This window comes from Piliocolobus tephrosceles, chromosome 8 (genome assembly GCF_002776525.5).
Source record: "Piliocolobus tephrosceles isolate RC106 chromosome 8, ASM277652v3, whole genome shotgun sequence".
Lineage (NCBI taxonomy): Eukaryota > Metazoa > Chordata > Mammalia > Primates > Cercopithecidae > Piliocolobus > Piliocolobus tephrosceles.
The window spans coordinates 113969438-113991884 of NC_045441.1; the positions used below are offsets into that span (position 1 = coordinate 113969438).

At 38.9% G+C, this 22447-nt stretch overlaps 1 protein-coding gene across 1 annotated transcript; it reads right to left on the reverse strand.

Moving 5' to 3' along the window:
• Nucleotides 1-214: 214 nt before the first annotated feature.
• Nucleotides 215-19949, reverse strand: GPR37 (G protein-coupled receptor 37). Its single transcript, XM_023223488.3, has 2 exons — nt 18111-19949; nt 215-1497 (listed from the first exon to the last, which is right to left on the reverse strand). The coding sequence occupies exons 1-2, from the start codon at nt 19131-19133 to the stop codon at nt 679-681; spliced, it is 1842 nt and encodes a 613-aa protein (XP_023079256.1). The 5' UTR covers nt 19134-19949; the 3' UTR covers nt 215-678.
• Between the last annotated feature and the right edge of the window lie 2498 nt (nt 19950-22447).

Genomic DNA, 22447 nt, shown 5'->3' on the forward strand with positions numbered 1-22447 from the left:
TTTGTTTTAACACACAACATAGTTTTATGAATCATGCATATAAAATACTGCTATTAGAAAAACTTCTTTAAGACATAATGATTACCTGCCTTAAAAGAAAATAGGTTATAAAACAGTAAGGCCGGTTTTAAATTGTGCATAGAACCAGTAATTGTTTCTTTAAGGCAGTTAGAAGATTTATTGAATATTGGTTAAAAGTAGATTGACAATGACATTAAAGAATAAAGTGTAATTTATTTGGTGCTACTTTGTGAATGCTTCCAAGTACAAATCATCTCACAATACCATATACAACATACTTTCAATCACAACTCAAATATAAAATAACCTACAAAATCACATGGCTATAATCAATATACAATAATTGTATTTTTAAAAGAAGAAAAAACGTTAGCAATTTTAAGTTAAGTTGCAGTAACTTTTTTCAAATAAAATATTAGCACCATACCAGATAAAATGATCTAAAACTATTGGCCTTCTCATTCTTCTTAAATAACTAAATAGAAACTTTTTTCAAAGCACAAATATTAATTTGCAAAATCAGTTCTACAGTAGTTAATATTTCTTTCTTTATTGTTTCTTTTTTGCATTTTTCCCTATAAGGAAAAATATGAATTAAAAACTTTCACGGGATATGAAAATCAAACAAATAAATCTGACCCAACCAAGTACTGTCCTTCAGCAATGAGTTCCGACGGAAGCAAAAGTGGACATTTCACGGCGTATGGTACTGAAAGGCGAGAGTTCGAGTTCTGTGGTGTACTCGTTGTCATTGTCATCACTGGTCACCGTTGAAGACTTCTGAATGCATTCCTCACAGCAACAGCAGCAGCACTCCATGAAGGCCCGACTGAAGGGTTTGCAGAGACAGAAAAGGAGGACTGGGGTGACACAGGACTTAAAGAACAAAAGGAACTGGCTGATGATATTTAGGAGGTCCATTGTCTGCTGCGAAACCCCTGTAGCCATGTAGGCAGTAACAATGTTGCAGATATTTTCAGGAATAATGCAAAATCCATATAAAATGGTCAGTGCCACTACCGTACAGTTCATCTGGCTCTCTAGTTGAATCTGCCGCTTGTTCCCTCGGGTACAGGCTTTCTCTGCTTTGCGGATTTTCCTCGCAGTCACTAGAGAGCAGGTGATGGTGAAAAGTGTGGGCAAACAAAAGTAACAGCCAAAATACCACCAGAGTCTCGCACTATCATAGGTGAGGGCTAGAACATAGATGGTGTCTGGTAAATCAGGAGAGATCTTAATAATGCACCTTTCTGCCGGAGCTCGGCCACTAAAACCCAAATCCTCCTTGCTCAGCTGGCGGAGAACAACCTCTGGAAGTGCTAACAGTAGAGCTCCCACCCATATAACAGCCAGTTTGGCAGTTGTTGAGGAACAGTTTTCGATCATTTCATAGTACATCTGTACGTTGGTGGCAGCACGGAAACGGTCTATGCACAGAGCACATAAGGTGAAGGTGGTGACTCCCAGAGAAGCGACCTGTGGGGGAACAGAGAAGACATTTATTCCCAGTGTCCCCCGAAAGATCAAAGCACTAGGAAATAAATGCAGATTGGCAAAACCGTAAAAAAAAAAAAAAAAAAAAAAAAAGAATAAATAAATAAAAATAAGAGAGAGAGAACAGTTTTCCAGAAAAAGGCACGGGTAACTGGGCTCAGGACATCAGCTGAATCATTGTAAGCATAAAAATAGAAAACAAACTGTAGTGGGTTGAGGGTCATAGAGTGCGGAACATTTAGGACTGGAAGGATCCATAAAGATCAACAAGTCCAATCCCTTTTTATTATAGATAAGAACCCAGATACACTAAAAATTTTATTCACCACGAAAGTGTCTGCCACTAGGAGAGCTAGATAAGGAGTCAGGGTAGCGCAGAAATTCCCATTTTCGTTGCTGACCAGGATGCTCATGTTTTCCAGTTTGAGGGTCAGTAGTGTGCCTTACACACAGCAAATACCAAAGAGCTTATTGTCTCCAATGGACTAAATGATTAGAGGGCTCCTCCAATCTTTCCTAAATGCAAAATAAAGTATTACAGTATTATTTTCAAAGGCATACACTTACGGAAAACAAGAAAGGGAAATTCTCCAGAGGCCAAAATCAAAAAGGAAACAAACTTCAAACAGGCCAGAGACTCCTCCCTGTTCATGCTGCGTGTTTACCTAGGGGCACCTGCCAGTCCTGGTGAGGGTTTCAAGTTAGCTTTAGCTAGAAAAATGGGTACACAGGTATACAGGGGCAGGAAACAGAGCTGGGGCCAATGTGGGTTGGGATTGGGTCAAAGATTCCCTATGAATTTGGAACTCCTCAAATGCTGACATCTTAAGAGTTGTAAGGAGATAATGAACAAATCTGCCTGTATAATAGGATTTGGGTCTGGATGAACTGCGGGGAAAGGAGGCAAAAAATGGCAAATTCTAACCAGGAGCCTGAACTTACATGGCGTTAGGATCAGAATTTCCAGGATCTATGTGGCTCAGAAAACCCAAAATACAATTTAAAATAATCCCAGGCACCTGGTAAAAATCAAACAAATCCTCTCTGGAAGAATGTACTTTAAAACCAGACCTCAAAAAATCCTATAGGTAAAATTCAACGGACACAGTTTCACAAAATCAAAAGTCACAATATGCAAGAGACAATTAGCCACTATGAATTTATATGCCAAAGATACAGAATCAGACATAAAAAATATATTTATCATAAAATAGGTATGTATATCAAATTTAAAGAAATAGGAGATACCAAAAAAAATCACAGAAAATAGAACATGTAAAAATACATGAAAATATGCAGAAAGTAGCCAAAAAGAATGTCTAGATATTTCAAACACAGGAAACTTTTGGAGCAGAAGACTCTTTGACAATAACCACATGAAAAACTGTATTCAAAAAGGCACTGCTCTTATAAGCATATGGTCCAGACATCTAAAAAAATCAACATTTAAAGGTTAAGAACCAAAAATATGTACCTATTTTTTTTTCACATGGAGGCTTTCCAGGAATATAAACCCATGTTCCTAATGTAAGCAAGCTATCATTTCATTTACTTATAAAACATTTATTAAGCATTGTACATGTACTCAAATGGGGCAGATACATATCCAACACAAGCATCCATTTATTGATATCAACTCTATGCCAAGCACTATGCTTGGTGTTGAGAAAATAGAAAGCTACAAGAAGCAGTCCCTTCCCTCAAGCATATCATAGTCAACCAAGATGGGGACGATGGTTCTCAAAGTTACAACACGAACACAGCGATCACCTGGCAATATTAAATCCACTTAAATATTTTGGGGAAAATTTAAGTAATTTAATATGTAATAAATGTAGTCATTATTTATATATTTAAACAAGAACAATTAGGTAAAAAGGTAAAATGTTAGTAAGGTTTCAGATAAAATATGAGACTAAAAGAAAACTCCCTGGGTGGATGGAATGCTTTGGTCTACACCCAAGACAACTCGAATATAAGCATTTGCTCTCCCCTGCCTGCTGGTAGGAAGGTTTAAGAAGCATGGTATAGGCCATTCCCTCGCAAAGAGGCAGGGGAAATGTAAGTATAATGTTAACATCTAATTTTTTAAAAGTCAAAGGGATGATGTTGACAAAAGGGAAACCATTTGTCATACAATTTTAGTACTCAAAACATTAGTTGTTTATCTACTACATTCAAGCTGTCACTCTCCCCAGAGCTATGGCAAGTTGCCTTGTGGATTCCGACAGTTCCAATGTCAAATATTTTCTCCTTATACGCTACGTATCAGACGGTGTCTACTAGTTTTAATACGGAAAATAAGGACATTGTATGTATGCCCTCACTACTCTCATAACTATTAGTGGGGACAGTCTGAAAATGAGGTATAATGAGATGTTAACTACATTAAAAGCAAAAATGAAAAAAATATGACTAGCAAAGCTCTAGATCAGTGCAGATGAAGAGGCATGACTGGGCTTATCATCACAATTCTTATTCTCCAAACTTTTAAGAAACATCAACCTAATATGACTTCAAATGACAAAAAAAACTCCACTTTCACCTTTTAATAATTAACTTTCAAACTAAAAATTGTTCATATTGATGAAAATTTGTTTTGCATCTATGCTGGGGCACAAAATAATTCTAAAATTGACGTCCACATTGTACAACTGTCTTATGATTATGTTTGAAAATGTCAGCAATTGCCACACTTGAAGACATCTAAGAATGGCTGGCCACTTTCTAAAATTCTGTATCAAACCGTATCACATAGAAATTACAGTACATTAATTTATAGATTTTTGAAATGACATTTGTATACTAGTTTTTCAAATGTTTTGATTCATTTCTCTTAAGTCTGTTAAAAACAAAACAAAACAAACAAAACTTCTTAAACTATCAGAAACCCTCATCAAGTCTTTCATGCCATCTTCACTAAGGCAAATCTGTGTGCATGCTTCCCTGTCACTTTATAGCCCAAGTGAGTCCACATAAACAAAGCTACCAAAGTTTATGCTATGCATCCTTTTGAAATCATGAATAGGATTTCTATTAAAAGGAAAGCTCAGTAACAAAAATACTGGAGACTCTGAGGAGAGGCAATCTGTTAGGGGCTCAGAACATCTATTTGCTTGGTGATTTTCTATCATTACTTGCTAAGAACACACAATACACAAAAGATAGCATCTTCTCTATTAATCTTCCTAGTTTTAAATCTACAGATTGAAAAAATATGGATCAATTATCACAAATGCTAGTAACGGCATACCTAACTCCAGGAAGTTACAGTCTTTAATGAAAGGTAATGGCAAATGCGTGTGGGTGGACATGTATTAAGATGGGTGTGTTAGATTACCAACTCCTTAGATATCAGAAGCTGTGCTGCACATCCGCTCTTAATTAGAGACATTAACTGCCTAAGAAAGCAAAACAATGTTTTTCCAGGTCCTTTACCTTCAATCTCATAAGATAACAAAAGCCAGGACAAATGTTAAGTAAGATTTACATGTGTTCCAACTTATCATCAGGAATTCTACACTTGTTTTATCTGAGGATGCTCGATTCTTCATATTCCCAAAAGCTTTAGTACCAAGTCAAAAGCTCAAACATATATGATATGTAGTCTTTTTGATAATCATGAATTAAGGAATCATCCCCAGATATCATATACAAATTTCAAAAAGCTCCTATATCCAGGCTCCTGTTTTCAAATTGAACTTTTCTCTGACGGTACTCTCTGCAGTTAGGATCCAGATGCAACAGGGTAAACAGCCCAGAAAGGTCACAAGAGCAACAGTGAAAGTTGCTGAATGCGCCAATGAAGAAAGTAGCCCTGCTCCAAATGCAGCCAGCACTTGGGACGCAGTTGCCAAGAGCAACTGCAGCCCAAATGCCAGTCCTAGACATCTACTCTCTCCTGCTGCCACTTCCTACAGTGATATCATTTCAGATATTTTTTCTGTAAATTCACTTATGTACTATACTTTATGGTGTGAAAGAGCAAGAAATGTACAAAGGACCTGTCTGTACTTTTCAGAATTATTTATAGGAGGCTTTAAACATGTGTAAAGAATTAACTGCACATCTCAGAAATTAATTGATAAAAATCATACGAATAATGAGTGACGTTCTAATTTCTGCTTACCCAAACATGAAATCTATCCATGTAATTAAAATTCCTAGATGTTGGAGCAACATGAAAAGATTTCTATCACAATTTTGAAATATACTTGTTTACATACAGCTTATTAAAAATTCTACCAAGATGAATAGTGCAATTATGTGCAATTATAAAACTGCATCATGAACGCCAGATCTTCTGCATTTAATGCCCATATCTGATTGCTAAAATTCAATATCACCATGAAATATGCTCTTGGGAGTAAAGTTGTTAAGCATTGGCTTAAATGGGTAGTTCTTTGAAGCAACATCCTGAGAGACTGAATGAGTAAGATGCAATCTCTTATTAATTAAACTGCAATGGGAGGAATAATTAACAGCAACAAAAGCAGAACTGTAAACACTTTTCATAGACAAGACTATTAACTTTGAGAATTTCAAGATCAGAGGAAAATTAGAAACACAATCTTAACTATTGGTGAAAATACGATATTGAGCATTTTGAGAGGATTGGCATTAGAATACAGAGATGGCAAAGGAATCAAAATAAACAACTCTTACGATCTTTCAAACAACAATGTTCTGCTCTTCTTTGTGTCCCAGAGTAACAGCAATAAAGCTCCTTCAGCTCCCACCCAGTCCACATGTGGAGCAGTGAGGCTCTGGACACCAAAGTAAGGGGTTTAGGATCATTCTTCTTGATCACCCCTAAAGTGTTCCAATTTTAGTATCATTATGCCGTTATTGAACACTGTATTACTAGCAAAGAGACCACTGCATTAGCACAATACTATATGTGTGTGTCTTGTCTTTAAGAGAGAAAGAGAGAGCACCTACAAAATATACTATAGCTGCTGCAGGGAACAATGATGAATAAAGCAGGAATTTTATCCTCAAAAGGTTTGGAATCCATGACAGAATTTCTTGACTATCTCCCACCTGCTACCATGCAGCCAGCAAGTTGCTTTATATATGGAATGACTCATTACAGTCTACTAGGCAGAGAGGATTGACTAACAGTTTCTGGCATGCTTGCTGTGACTCCCCTTGATCTGGGGCCATATCCATGTATGCGTGGAGACTGCAGTTGAGAATTACTAGTTTAACAAGATTGGAAGACAAACATAATTTCACAATATCTCTTAGGGAAATTGCTACAGATGTCTAACTAGCTTTATAGGCTGACCAAATTGTAAAACATCTCCTGATAAATACTTGCATTTCAAGAGACGTGATCTAAATCTTTGCAAATATCATCTATGTCCTACTTTGTCTATTAGACTAGGATAACTTTGGGATTGTCAGTTTGACTGTTTATTAACAACGCAGTACAGTAATGATTTGTATTTTAACTGAAGTATCTATTTAAATCCGTGCAATACAAGGATGGTACAAAAAGGAAAGAGAACTTGAAGACCACCTGAAATTCATGTCTAAATGTACTCTTTGTTGCTCTTGACATATATAGTAACTCTTATAAAGTTGTAAAAGTTTGCTCCCATGTAGGGAAAAAAAATAGCCCAGGAACGATTGCTATTAGCTTTATATGTTACTTTAGTCATTTAGAAAATCATTAAATAAATCATTTAAAGTTTGGATGGGTTTCTTAAGTTTTTTCTTATATGATAATATAGAGATAACAAATAGATAAATTTTCTCTTACAATGATATAATTTTAGAGGTAAAATTTATGCTATTACAATATTTGCTCATTTGGAAATTTATAAGATACTGGAGAATGAATACTAAGGGCTTAAATCACTCATAAAATAGTTTCATTATATTCTATATTTTGAATGTTTTTCTAACTCTAACAAAACTCCAGTTTGAAGTCATCTAAAAAGGCTTATTCCTAATTACAGTCAAGGTGCAATTGGCTCAATTTAATGATCCAGATATTTCAAGCGACATTCCAGATGTTCAATATTCAAGCGACATTCAATGCCCTGACTGATGAGTCCTCATCTTCCCCTTGCCTCAGTCTTCTTAAGAAGGAGCAAGGTAATATGTATTTCTCCCCTTATTTGTGGATGCTGATAGGATACACTATGAAAGTCTACTGCAAAGTGAAAAAAGAAACATATAAAGTATGGAGGATTTTGAAAATATAATGGAAGTTTTTGTGAATGGTTTCTTGAGTTACTTTTTAAATTTTGTTACAGAAAGAAACCAACACAAAACAGGTAGTTTGGTTAGGATAATGAAGGAGTACAAACACAATCACCTGCATGGAAATGATGCAGGTCCTCATCTAGTCCCTTACCACCACTGGCAAGACTGAATTTAGAGAAACCCAACTTGGTAGTTATGAGAACCATAAATATACCTCAGCTTTCAAATATTTTGTCCCTCTGTTAAACTTGTATTTATGAGATCATGAGTTCCAAATTTTGGTTCAGCACCTATGCTGTCCAACTTAAGACAGCTACTTTATACCACTGATGAGAAATTAACCCAGTCAGTAAGTTATATGACAACAATGACTTTGGGGAAAGATTCAGAGCGAAACTATCTCTTGATAAAATAAGAAAAAATGTATTGCTCTTTCCAGTGATTTTAATTCCCATGTTTCCCTAGGTTTCTGTTAAAAAAATAATACAAACAGAAAGAAGCATATAAGGCAAAATACTTAATAAAAGGTATAAAGCATACTTTATAAGTCAACATATAACTAGATTTCCTTTGTCCCACTGCTCAAGTCTTATTTAAAGCAACTATCAGGACCTGAGGAACTTGGGCTACCATTGCCACTTTGTGCTTAAATCTCTGCTCATTCAAAATGATATGAAGAAAGAGCCCATGGATGCTTTATGAAAAACAGTAATCTACAGAGATCCTGTCTTAGCTATTGCTGCATTTCTCAGAAGCTTACTGCAGACAAGTAAAAAAAAAAAAAGATTAAAAATGAGAGTAAGATGTGAAATAGACAACACAGAGCCCATAAAATACAAGTCATAAAGCAAATTGTGTCTTTCGCAAAACTTTCTGGTACAAATCAGTGATAACACTGATGGGGAAAGAAAAAACAAAACAGTGTCCTTCTAAGCAAAATTTCCATCCTATGAAATTGAATCTACATGCTGAAGTACAGTGAAGTGACTAGAATACACTGATTTTTATAAAATAGGAAAATTTCTAACCAAGGTCTTGTTAACTTCATTCTAGCCTGGCTTATATTTTACATAAAAAATATTTAAGTACATCTATTTATGTGCTGTCCTTTGTTTACAAGTAACCCTCAAAACAAGGGCATTATTGTTATGAAAACCCATTCATTTGGGTCGTGAATGATAACCTATTATGTCAGTGGTTACAGGCCTAACAACCAGTCAGGAAAAGAGCAGGATGAGCACAGGGTAGAGCCTCTAAATGGCTGGAGCTTGTATGTCTTTGGCTTCTTCTTGCATTTTTCCATTATCCTTGTCCTTGCAGCATTTCAGGGCAGCTTCCCATGGGAGACACTTTTTTGAGCACGAGTTGGGGAGCACATTTATCAGAGCCACTGTTTATCAGACTGCTCTGAATAAGATGACCTTTTCCAAAAGGTCTTCATTTTGGAGTGTATGCAGATCATGATACTGTGGCAGTGACACACTTAGATTAGTATTTCTAAACCAAAAACAGAGAAGGAGAGACTTTCCTCACCCCTTACATCCGTGCACACACTGCTTGTGCACTCTCTGGAATGAAACACAACTCTGGCAGCCACTCTTCCACAGTCAAAGAGAAGGCTTCTTATTCTTACAAACTGATATTTAGTCTGATATGCCCACATATAATAAATAACCATTTATTTCTAATATACTCAGACTATTCCATTTGTAAGTGATTCCCAATGCCGTGGGGGAAAAATATTTTGAAAGCATCAACTATCAACTGTCATTACTGCCTCATTCTCTACCTTCTTTTCTTTTGTCTAAGCTTGATACCATGCTTTACTTATTTTAAAAACCATTTAGGACTATTTAAAAATCAACATATTCTCCCAAAACTTGTCTTGATTCCATAAATCCTCTTTCCCTTTATAGTCCTATCTTGAATTAAGGTTTCTTACCAATTATGACATCTATAGCACAGTACATTCTTTATATGGTTAAAAAAATTTATTTAACTACAACCTGTCTAGCATGTTATAATTCCTATCAATCTGTCAGGTGTTTATTAAAATAAAAATGTAAATGAAGCAAGATTAGCATCATTTTGTCTTAAGATATAAACCATCTATATTAGATTCTGAAGATTCCATGTTTATTCTCAGTAATTACAGAATCATTTCAAAATGTAATATTTTCCCCAAGTCCACAGTCCAGTTTTCAATCTTTGGTATTATTATGATGTTCCTAATCAATCTTAAAGTGATTTGGAATTTCAGTTGTTTGCCTTGGGGTTCTGATAAGTTTCCAAAAAGTAGTAACACATTTTTACATATTTCCCTTTCTGACTAATGACATTGATTTGCATGATTGTGAATTCAAACTAAAAACAAAATTATTTGTATTTAGTTCATCAAGATTTTAATAAAATTGAAAAATCATATTTTAGGACAAAATTTATCTGCTTTTAATCAAAATTTCACCATTGGTAGTCTGTTAAGAAAGTTTCTTTCTTGATGCAATCTTCTTATAAAAGGCAGTTATTTCTAAATCACATATCCTGATGCGAATTGGCTTATCAGATACTTTTCCTATATAAAAAGGATTTGATCTAGGGAGACAATAGTAAAGATAGGCCCTGAAGATGGGAATTGATGAGGAAGGGGCTATTTTGAAAAAAAATAAAAAAGTAACATCCCTGAGTAGAGTTACAGACCTAATGAGAATGTCTCATTCTAGGCAGGGATGAAATCAATGACCCTGGCCTCATTAATGAATGTTATGAACCATTGAAGTGTACAGATAACACTGAAAACTATCACAGATTTACAAATAGAAAGTATTCTGTCTCAAGAACAAGACTGGCACAGTGATCATATCCTGCATTTTATGGAAGTTTTATGAAAAGTATCTACACTTACTTTGCAAATAAAAAAAGACCCTCCATATTTGAGGTTGCAGCAATCCCATTCTCAACTCCACTCTGAAATTTTGGATGAGATCATCTCTTCTGGCACAAAGAATATTATTCCAATTAGGATATTTAAGAGTTAGTCTTGGCAACAAGGTTGAGTTCATTATGGGACCTTGGCAGGTCAATTCTTGGGAAGTGAAATGACAGGCGCATCCCTGGAGGATGGAGCAGAAGTGTAAAGGCAGAGACAAACTGCACTGCATAGCTACCTTCCCATACCTCGCCCACAATCTACATCCCAGACACAGGTCCATGTGCTTCTAATGGGACACCGTTAACTCAGGTTGCAGCACATAAGATGAATGCCATTAAAGGTGTAAAAACTGTATCAAGGCCCACGCAGCCTAAGTATGAAAGCAAAGGTAGACCCTCACCCACTCAGCCTTCTGTAAACTCAAAAGCTTATATCTGTTTTACTTCTGCAGACCTATTTGCTTCCTTGTCTCTGTGGAAGGATACTTTGCTGACATAACAGGATACCTGGGAAGCCCTCAGGAGCTCACAATAAATCTTCACTCTGATTGTGTGCTTGAGAGATGAATCTAATTTTGAGGAAATCCATTCATCATGCTACCCTTTCCTCAACTCCACAATGGAGTCTAAAGTATCCCCCTTGTCCATCTTCTTTCTTAGGTTCTCTAAGGTCAAATTAAACAATTTGTATATGTTTTGATATTTTCAGAAGAAAATAACTAAATTTAATATACTGTTATTACATTGCCAAATAAGCCATGCATTTAAGTGAATGTTTAATTTTGACTTACTTAGTGTCCTTATAGCCAATAAGGACTAACTGTAATGCAGAGATAGTTATCCTAGGCACTGGCACAAATTCCTATTTTAAAAGAAATTTCTAGTACTGTACTATCCGCTGAATTATTTTGCCAGTTATTATTATGGGCTTTCTATCCTGGGAAAGCTAAAGAAAACAAAAAAGCAAGAATTAAAACATTTTCATATTTGTAACTTTTCATCATGGATCTAGGTTGTATGGGCATTTATGAAGATTAATAGTAAGAATATAATTGAAAAGAATTAGAGGGAGCACAGTTTTCTCTTTAATTTCTCCATCTCCAGTCACAAGTACAACTGTTACCTAATCCAATTCAGTGCCATTTTCTGAGCTTCCACGATGCTTTGTTCAAACCGCTATTATAATATTCATCATGGTGTAGAACATTACTTTACTTTTCTGTAATTTTAATGGCAGTGATTCATCTATGATATTCATCTTTGGAAACTTTTCTCCCTCTTCCTCTACTGCCTTCTCCTTCCCACTCCTAACATAGTACCTCGCATACAAGAAAAACCAGGTAAACATTTGATAAATTAATGAATAGTGAACAAAAGAATGAATGATGACATCTATGTAAAAGGATTATAGAAAATAATAAAGTATTCAAATTGCTCTTTAATCAATTATTGGGTGCTACTGTTTTATATATAATCCTTAAAAGCTGAATGCCAGACAATATCTACAGAAGGGAAGTAAAAAAAATCAATTTTCCTATTTATACTTCATTGACAAGCTTTAGAAAAGGACACACTCTCATTACAATATAAGGAAACTATTTGGATTTCTTATTTGAATATTATAAAGCTGTCCTTTCTTGTGTAAGATCCAAATTCAGTTAACTTCACCATACACCATTCAGAAATGAAGTTATAAATAAAAACACACTCTAAGAAACACTTTCTTCCGGTTAGAGTCATCAGCTAAATATTTTCATTCGCATGAGAATATACAAAATGATTACTAAAAGATTAATGGAAATCATAAAATACTTGTTCAGCACCATTCTCATATATTGAGTACATTTTCCCTAAGAATACTATTAGTAACTTTAAAATTGCTCATAGAACAGTATGTTTCCACTTAAAAGTCCAGCAGAATATCTAACAGCTAATCTACCTCTCAAAGAAAATTTACCATATGCCATGATAAATGTTCTATTACTTGAACGCAGGCGTTCTAGGGAAATCTGTGTAGAATTGGATAGTTGTATGGCGCTATCATCTTCATCCTCCAAACACCCTTCCTTTCTTACTTGTCAGTGCTACCTACAACCTAAGACAATGAAAGAGCCATTTGTTCCACTCAATTTAAAGCCAGTATTTCTAAAGTCATTGGAGAAGCTGGTTCCTCTCATTAGAAAAGATTCTAAACTTGTCACAAATTATCCCCAGACCGGAGACCATGGTAAGACATGTTCCCTTTATTCTCCCTCCACCTCTGTGCGGAATTTTGTATCCCAGTAAAATAAAAATGCAGTTAGATCTGGGGTTATCTCATTATAATTATTTGAAGCCTTCTGCTCTACAACACACCATGAAGGTGTGAGTTCTTTAAACTAAAGAGAATCTCAATCATTCAAAACCTCCAACAAACAGACCTTAATCTATTATCTGGGATCTGGGTCAGATGATACCTTGATTCTGACTTCCATTAAATAATGAGCAAAGATTCGTTCCAGTTGCCATATTCGATGTCTGAATTATTTGATTTTTTTTTTTTTTTTTTTTTTTTTTGAGACAGGGTCCCACTCTGTCACCTAAGCTGGAATGCAGTGGCACGATCACGGATCACTGCAGCTTCAACCTCCAGGGTTCCAGCAATGCTCCCACCCCAGCCTCCTGAATGGTTGGGCCTACAGGCATGCACCACCATATCCCACTAATTTTTGTATTTTTTGTAAAGATGGGGTTTTGCCATGTGGCCAGGCTTATCTTGAACTTCTGGGCTTAAGCAATCTGCCTGCATAGGCCTCCCAAAGTGCTGGGATTACAGGGGTGTGCCACCACACCTGGCCCAAATTATTTTGTGTTAAATACTTGTTAGATTCCTAAGTGAATGGTAGGTATGGTAGGGAACTCCTCTGCCATTCTCCTATTGCAATCCACATAGCTCCACCTCCCCCAATACACATAAAAGCATACTACATATACAACTTTTGTTTTGAGTATAGTTTTTTTCTTGTGACTATGTAATAAACCACTTTAAAATGATGTGTCTAGGAGGATGGCCATCATCTATCCAAATTTTCTTCTCTCCTATCCGGCTTCTCCTACCATTTCATTTGTCCTTGGTCTTTATGAGATTTATTACTAGGCCATAAAGATGTCATAATCCTGGAATAGAAAAGGAAAAGTCATCAACTACAACAGTTCCCAGAACATTCTCACTCACAGCGATATTAAACATCATAAAACTTCCTTTCTCACAATAGACCTTGGAAGCTGGGTGCTATCCTCAAGCTTTAGGCCAACAAATTAAAATAGAAAGAGGAGTTGAATGCAAATTACAAAGAGTATAGGTTTTACTTAAGAAATATCTCCTATTTTTCTACACAAACCCAAATCTCTCCCAAAAGTCCATGATTCCCTTCAGATTATGCTAATACTCAAGCTGTAGAGGAGAAAGAACTGTGGTAGAAAAGAAAAATAAAGCAAAAGAGAAGCTAGGAGAGAAAAATTGTAAAAATCAATCATAATCAATTGAGAATACAATTTAAAATTATGAAAAATTTTAAAATAAAAACACTGGAAAAGGTTAAACATATTACTGGAAAATGGTAAATGCTACATCATAAATCAATAAGAAGGTATTATACATAGTTTTTTAAAAAAGGAAAAATAGCCAAGAAATAAATTAGTATAAGAAAGTAACAAGTGAAGGCAAGGCAAAATTTAGAAATATGAAAGCAGACAAGATGTCAAGCAATTTTTAAAAATCTTGAGGTCAGAGGCAAAATTTTGGAAGGGGATTTGGAGAAAGTTTGAACAAATGTAATATGTAATGTCCTTCACCAATCTAACATACTTCATGATTTTAAGAACATAAAATGTAACCTATATAACTTTTTGGTCATTAAAGTAATCTTGCTAGGCTCATTAAAAAGCATAGTTGTCTCAGATTACTGCAATTTTAAAAATTTTAATTAACTATCAACTGCAGAACTTACTGACAGTTTATGAGAAACAAGATGAAACCTAAGAACAAAAGAAGCTATACATTTTATTATATAACAAATGATGTTTACGGGTTTTTATTTTTTCCTGTGTAGTGGCTAAAACAAAAAAAAAGAAAAAATGTTTCAGATGCCAAAGAGCAGAAAGGAAAAGAAAACACTCACTGGATAAAGCTTGTACTTCATATATGTTTGTCTAATCAGCAAATATAAACATGAAGCATTGAGACCAAGGGTCTGGTGGCCACTGACTAGGTATATATGTTTAGGATAGTCTCTGAGCTTCAAATTTCATCTTTAAAATGAGGGAGTTGGATTAGAACATTATCTATGTCTGATTTAACATGATTGTTCAAAAGCTACTGTAGGCCGGGCACCATGGCTCACGCCTGTAATCCCAGAACTTTGGGAGGCAGAGGTGGGCAGATCGCAAGCTCAGGAGATCTAGACCATCCTGGCCAACATGGTGAAACCCCGTCTCTACTAAAGATACAAAAAAAAATTAGCCAGGCGTGGTGACACGCACCTGTAGTCCCAGTTATTCGGGAGGCTTAGGCAGGAGAATAGCTTAAACTGGGGAGGCAGAGGCTGCAGTGAGCTGAGATCGTGCCACTGCACTACAGCCTGGAGACAGAGCAAGACTCTGTCTCAAAAAAAAAAAAAAAAAAAAAAAAAAGGCCACTGTAGTGGATGCTGTGGTTTTCCACCCAGACAGCTCCCTCCAAAGTCCTTCAAGAATTGAAGCACTGATTCCTCCAGCTGTTGGGGCTATTGGTTGACAGTGCTTAGCTGCATCTCTCTCTAGGAATTGCCCTTGACCAAAGAGATCCACCCAACTCAAGGTTATACCCCAACCTGGGAGCAGCCTTGCATCCAATGCCTTACATCTAATGACTGGTCCATAAAGAGATATAAAGGCTGAGCCCTCTTGCCCTGATTTAGGATATGGCTGCATGGTCATTCCAGCCCTAAAGCTCCTAATGGTGTCAGCTGAGGTCTTTGTGGCAACTGCATCACAGTTCAACTTCTCCCTTTGCCCAATCCTGCTTACTTCCTTCCCTAATAGGTGTTGAACCTGAGAGCACAATCCAATAAACTTGATGCCCCAGTAAATCTACATCTCAGGGCCTGTTTTTGCAGGAACCCAACATACAAGAGACCCTAAATACCTCTTACTTTTGTGAAAACATCAGTGCCTCCTGGAGATACACTTTTATTTTGAGATTTGGGCTGTAGTTCTTGCTCTCAGTGATCAGGAATTATGAAGCCAGCAATATTGTCCAATGATTATTTGTATAAAACATTATAAAATTATTTCAGAGTAATAAGGATTAGGTAGAAATATAGAAACGCTACATATTAAAATTTTCACTCACTATTTCAACAGTAAAAATGTATATTATACTCTAATTTAAAAAAATAAATAAATGAGTTAATTTTTTAAGCCTTTGATTCTCTAAGAAAAATAAACGCTAGCACTAATAACTGAAAAATAGAGAAAGCTATTAGGATGGGGAAAAATTAAGCAAAAATACAGAAAGTAGAAGAGTTTACCAATAATAAGAGGCAAAAAACAAAGCACTCTTGAGGAACTAATTAAATTAAAAAGTGAAATACAAATGAAAGTATTACATTCATAAAAACTCAGAATTATGGATAAAGAAAATTAAAATACATATATAATAAATGTCATTGCTCAAAATGCTTATATCTCATTAAGTTAACCGAAGTTTTTATATTCTTTCCTGAATTTGATATTCTTTTAAGGTGTTCTTTCAAGAACTTTGATGTTTTCTTTTTTCTTTCCCCAATTTCTTTTTTCTGTCCTACTGTTTTTCCTCTAATGTACACAGATTTCTACATGTCCAGTACATTTCCAGTGAGATAAACCAATACACTTCTCTGTCATTGAGGTACCTCTCTTGTCCGCTTTATACTTTTGTCTCTTTCTTGCATAAGTCAATTTCTTCTGATAAAAAAAAAAAAAAGAAATTTGAAACTGACCTTGAAGAGGCAGTTTGTTAAATAGACACATATTCTCTAACATGAGTTCAACTGCCTCCTTCACAATTCAAAAATGAACTATCTACCAAACAAAGTAGATGTTTCAGAGATTCGCCAAGCTTGGCAACAGGAGAACCCATGGATGCCACTAAAGTAGCAACAGCTGATTTCATAGTCGTGGAATGATCCTGCACCTGATCCCTGTCAGGATAACAGAGAGTCTTACTTACTGTCTCCAGCTTTGGTTCGTCTAAGTAGGTACTGTTTTCTGTTTACTTATCCCCCAGCTTTAGGCCTGGAACAATGTTGAACATAGTGTCACAGGCCCTGGTGCCAGACAGGATCAGGGGCTGTGGAATATTTACAGTTTCCCTTCTTCTGCTTCCATAAATGAAATGGACAGTCTGAATGGAGAAAATCAAGGGCCAGCTGGCTAAAAACACAACTGGCAGCAACACAGTTGGGCCCCTTCCAAGAGCTGGTGTTTAAAGAGAGGCCATTTAAAGAGCAAATTCCACCTACCACAATAGTGGGCCAGGACACTAGCTGTAGGATGAAACACTCAATTTCACTCAAAATGATTTTTGTTTCCAAAGTTTGGAAACTAGATGTGCCCCCTTCTTCTCAAGAAATTTTCTAGTCTTAGGGTCAATCCCTTAAAATAGCCAATCTTTCCACTTATAACAAATGACAAATGTATAACTTTGAGAATGTTAAACAAATCGTGTGCCATGGTGGCCAAAGTCTTATTTTTGCTTAAGTTCACACAAACACACAAAAATAAAATTAAGAAACCAAGATGGGAAAAGAGAGAAACAATAAATGACTTTAAGAATGTAGATGGGATAGCATGGAAGACAGCCAGCCAAACTAATTTGAAAGGTTATTAATATATAATTAGGTCAACTGACAAAGAAACATAATTTTTTCTTTCTTTCTTTCTTTCAATAAAATCTTACTCCAACTTTGATGTTTAAGAAAAAATGCAATAATCTTCTTGGGGGAGAAATCACATTGAAGCACTAGATACCTAGAAAATAAATGCTAATGAATTTTTTTTTTTTTTTTTTTTCTTGTAGGCTGTGATGATGACAACCGTAGGCTGGCCATTTATTTAACCCTAAATCTCTGACAAGTGCCAAATCAGAAATATGCATAACACCATATTCAGGGAGATAGATTTATACACAAAACAGTTCTGTATATTGTGAGATCATCATTTTTTTTACAGCCCAGGAGCAAATTAATTTGAAGGTGATTTCGCGAAACTGTCTCTTTTTGTATATATATATATACATGCATAAATGATTGAAAAGAGAAATGAAAGAGGGCCCCAGATAAAAAGGAAAGGCGTTCAGCTAGGTAGTTGCATCCAGCAGCAGTTCTCTGATGCCGCCATAATTTCGAAAACAGATAAAGCCAATAGCTTGAGACCCCCCTGGAAGGCATTACCTCTATATAGGGCACGATCTTGCAGGAGAAGTCCTCCAGCAGCCACTTCTTGGTCAGCTCGTGGAAGATGACCAGTGGAAGGCAGAAGAAGATGATGAGAAAGTCCCAGAAGGCCAGGTTGGCCAAGAGGGAGTTGGAGATGCTCCGCATGTAGTAGTTGTGACACACGATGCACATCACCGCCAGGTTGCCAATGATGCCGGTCCCGAAGATCACCACGGACAGACACATGACCGCGTAGGCTCCATAGGACTCCTGGGTCAGCGGGTAGAAGGGGTTCTTCAGTCTCACACGCCGGTTCGTGCTGTTTCCCCGGCGGGGACCCCCAGGCTCATGGATTCCTTCACCCAAGGACCCATTCTGGGCCAGCGCCCGGCCCGGGAGTGCAATTGTCCGCCCTTCGTGCCCCGCCGGTCCATTGGCCGTCTTGGGTGGGGGCTTGTGGTGGGCACCTTGGAGTTTCCCGGCTTTCCTTGGCCAGTAAAAAAGATCGTTGGCTCCGGGCACTGTCTTCACACTCTGCTCCTGGCTGCGCCCGGAAATGCCAGCGCCTCTGGGACCCTTCTCTTCCTCCTCTGAGATCTGAAGGAAGAGCTGGAGGGCCGTGGGGCTCCCTCTCCCCAAACTTTCAGGCGGCTCCTGACCCCGAGCACCTTTCCACCTCCAGGGGCCAGGTGGTCTGGTTGGAGGTCCCGGGGGTCCAGCTGCCGACGCCTCCGCCCTTCTGCCTGCAGCCGGGTCACGGCCCGGGGCAGCCAGCAGGTCCCAGGAGGACGCCGCAAGCACCGCTGCCCCCTGCTCCTCCCTGGGTGCTCTGGCTCGCAGAACGTCTCTTGCAGAATTTCCTGGTCCCCAGACGTCCCTGCCGCGGCGCTGGATCACTGTAGGTGAACAGCTCTCCCCCAGACAAGTTTCGTTCCTGGACGCAGGGGCGAACCCGAGGGCAGAAGAAGCAGACACCTTGAGCAGTAACAGAAGCAGTAGCCGCGACATGCGGGCGAGAAGCGCGCCCGGGGCTCGCATGGCTTGGTGAGGGCACACCCGGCAGCCGCAGCTCCTGCTTAGTTAGGATCGACACCTGCTGCCGAAGTTGCTGCTGAGAGTTAGGCACATGTCACATACTCACCCCCGCCCGGGAAGCGGGGAACCGGAGATTACGGGGATAGCGGAAGAAGGGTCTTGGGGGTCACACACACGCCCAATACAATCCTTCCTCGTTTGGCATCTTGTGCATTTCTCAGCCGAATTCAGTCCCAGCGAGGTGTGCCCTCCAAGGTTCGTAGAGGGAATAGGCTACTCCCGGTGACTGACCTTGAAAAGTTGCAATCAACACCTGACTGTTGATTATGTTGAGACTCGGGGGAGCCCGGACGAAGCCCCACACTCCTCGCTGCCTTTGGGTGGGGGTGGTGGCCTTCTTGGTAACAGTTGCTCTGCCTATTTACATCCTTTCGACAGTGTTTTATCCAGTTGCAAGCCGAGGTCTCTAGAGGAAAAGAAAAACAAGTCCCCCTCCCCCAGACGACTGGCAGTCACAACCCCGCTCCCAGCTCGCTGGAAACAGGTTGCAAACAGTCGGAAGCAGAGCTGATGCGCCGGCGAAACTCTTGCCCCACCGAACCCCAGCGACTTGAGAGCCTACTGCAGCCGAGAAGCAGCGGGATTCCAACCCCGCGGCCACTGCCAAAGTTGCTTCTCCTCCAGCTCAAAGTTGACGACTGGGCGAAGCGGGCTGCTGGACGGCGTGCAGCCGCAGAGAAGGAAATCGTGGGGAGAAGGGGGAGAAGAGGGCCCCTGGCCGTCGGTGGACGGTGCCGCTGGCCACGGGAGCTAGTCACTGCCACAGCGGGCGCGGCCGGGGCGGGGAGGGTGGTGCCTGGAACCGCCGCGGGCCAGGCAGTGCGCGGCCGGGAAGGGGAGGTGGCCCGGCTTCGCCCTAGCGCTCCAGTCGCTGCGCGCGCCCGCGAAGCTCGACTCTTCGCTTGTTGCCTCCTCCCACTCCTTCGCCTCCTTCTCGGAGAAATACTGGTTTGTGGGGAGACGGGATCCCTGGTGGTTCACCACTCACTAAACCCACACACGTTTCATTCAAGCCATTTGTAGCGGCTTCCACTCCGAGGAGCTGGGAGGGAACAAGGGCGGAGGCGCGGAGCCTGCGCGGCTCGAGGCTAGGGATGGGCGGGACAGGTTAATTCCCCAGATGTCGAAACCAGCCTGACAGGTCCCCGAGCCCGGGCTGGGGGCGGGTGCGGGGCGGGAGTGGAGGGTGGGGGTGGGAACGGGAATATGAGAGGGGTCGGGGGAGGGAAGGGAAGAGGGTAGCAGGGGAGAGAGCAGCAGCGTCCCCTCCAATCTGTCGCGGCTGATGCGCATGCCCAGGTCTCAGCTCTGGAGGGTGGGAGGGCGGGGGAGGGGTGGCCGGTGGAGGAGGGTCCGCGGGGAGTAAGAAGGTGAAACCTCACCTCCTCAGGTATTCCCTAGAGTGAGATATGAGAGAATGGGAGCTCAGAGGTGTCAGTCATAGGGAATTACCAGTTCCAGGATTGGCATGCAGAGGGAGAATGCTCAGGATGCACCATTACCTTAAACACTGAGTTAGGAAGCATCCTACCATGGGTTACTTCGTACCACCCAGAGCATAGTGAAGTAGTTGTATTTGATGAAGTAGTGGAAAATGATGGAGGCAGAAAATTACTTGAACAGAACTCCCAGCACGGCTGTCCATGCCTTTCCAACCTTTCTACTATACCCACCCCACAACCCTGTCAAAATTGTCAGGGCATAGCTAATAAAATAGACAAATTAATGAAGAGAAAATGATAGAGGAAGAAATAAACACATTCTGAATTTTTTTTTTTAAACAAGAGTCTCGTTGTGTCGCCCAGGCTGGAGTGCAGTGGTGCGATCTTGGCTCACTGCAACCTCCGCCTCCCCGGGTTCAAGAGATTCTCCTGCCTCAGCCTCCCAAATAGCTGGGACTACAGGCACCCGCCACCGCCACCATGCCCGGCTAATTTTTTTTTTTTTTTTCCCAAGTAGAGACGGGGTTTCACTATGTTGGCCAGGCTGGTCTTGAACTCCTGACCTCGTGATCCCCCCGCCTCGACTCCCAAAGTGCTGGGATTACAGGCGTGAGCCACCGCACCCGGCCTGATTTTTTTTTTAAAACAACACATCTAGAGAGGCAGGAGAAAATAAAATGGAACATATGATACCAATTGTGGTAAATAGAATAATGCCCTCCCAAAAGATGTCCGAATCCTAATTCCTAGTACCTGTGAATATGTTACTTTACAGGGCAAAAGGGATTTTGACAATGTAATTCAGATGGTGAGAGTATCGTGATTATCCAGGTGGGTACATTATAATCACAAGAGCCCTTACAAATGAGGGTCAGGAGGGTCAGAGTAAAAACAAACACAAGCCAAGTGATGTGGGCAATCTCTGGAAGCTAGAATGGGCATAAGAAAGGATATACCAGCCCATTTGAGACTTCTGACTTCCATAACTATAAGATAACGAATGTGTGTTGTTTTATGCCACAAAATTTGTGGTCATTTGTTGCAGCAACAATAGTAAACTAATACACCATTAAATCTAAAAATAGAGACAACAGGAATAATTGTATAGAAAAATATAAACTACCAAAAATAGTTCAAGAAGAAAATTTTCAGAAACTGTAATAGAACTATAACATTAAAGAAATCAAATCATTCATCAAGATCTACCCAGAAGAAAGCACTAGACCTTAGCATATCCTACGGAATAAATATACATTTATACAAAATGTTTCAAAGCTACGCAGTTCATTTTGTGAAGCCAGAATAACCTTAATACCAAAATCAGACAAAGCCAGAAATAGGAAAAAATATAAGCTAATAGCAACATTCATTTGTACGTTAATTTATTCATTTATATACACTAACTCATTCTCTCAAATTCACTACTTCATTAAAGAAATATTCTGCTCAAGTTACTTAGGCCAGAGCGATGAATAAAATAAAGTTGTGCTCTCACTGAATTTATATTTTCTTGTATACTCATAAAAAGGACAAACTAGGCTTATGTGTATCACCAAGACTGAATCTCAGAGACATAAATGTGAGGGAAAAACGTAGAACTTAATGTCTTAACTATATAATGCTACCATTTGTGTCTCTCTTAAAATGCACATAAAACAATTTAATAATCATACATTACATGGTATCATATAAAATATGTGAATGGAATAAATACACATCAACTTCAGAATATTAGTCACCTCAGGAAATAGAAGAATGGTAATGGGATGGAAGGAAGCTTCTACTCCAACTGTAGTATCTTGTTTCTTTAAAAAA

Bases quoted from the DNA above. Each gene is read 5' to 3' on its own strand.
- GPR37 (XM_023223488.3), bottom strand. From the start codon at position 19,133: ATGCGAGCCCCGGGCGCGCTTCTCGCCCGCATGTCGCGGCTACTGCTT. The intron at 1,498-18,110 runs GTAATGCCTTCC...GTTCCCCCACAG, and splicing joins AGATCGTGCCCTATATAGAG to GTCGCTTCTCTGGGAGTCAC.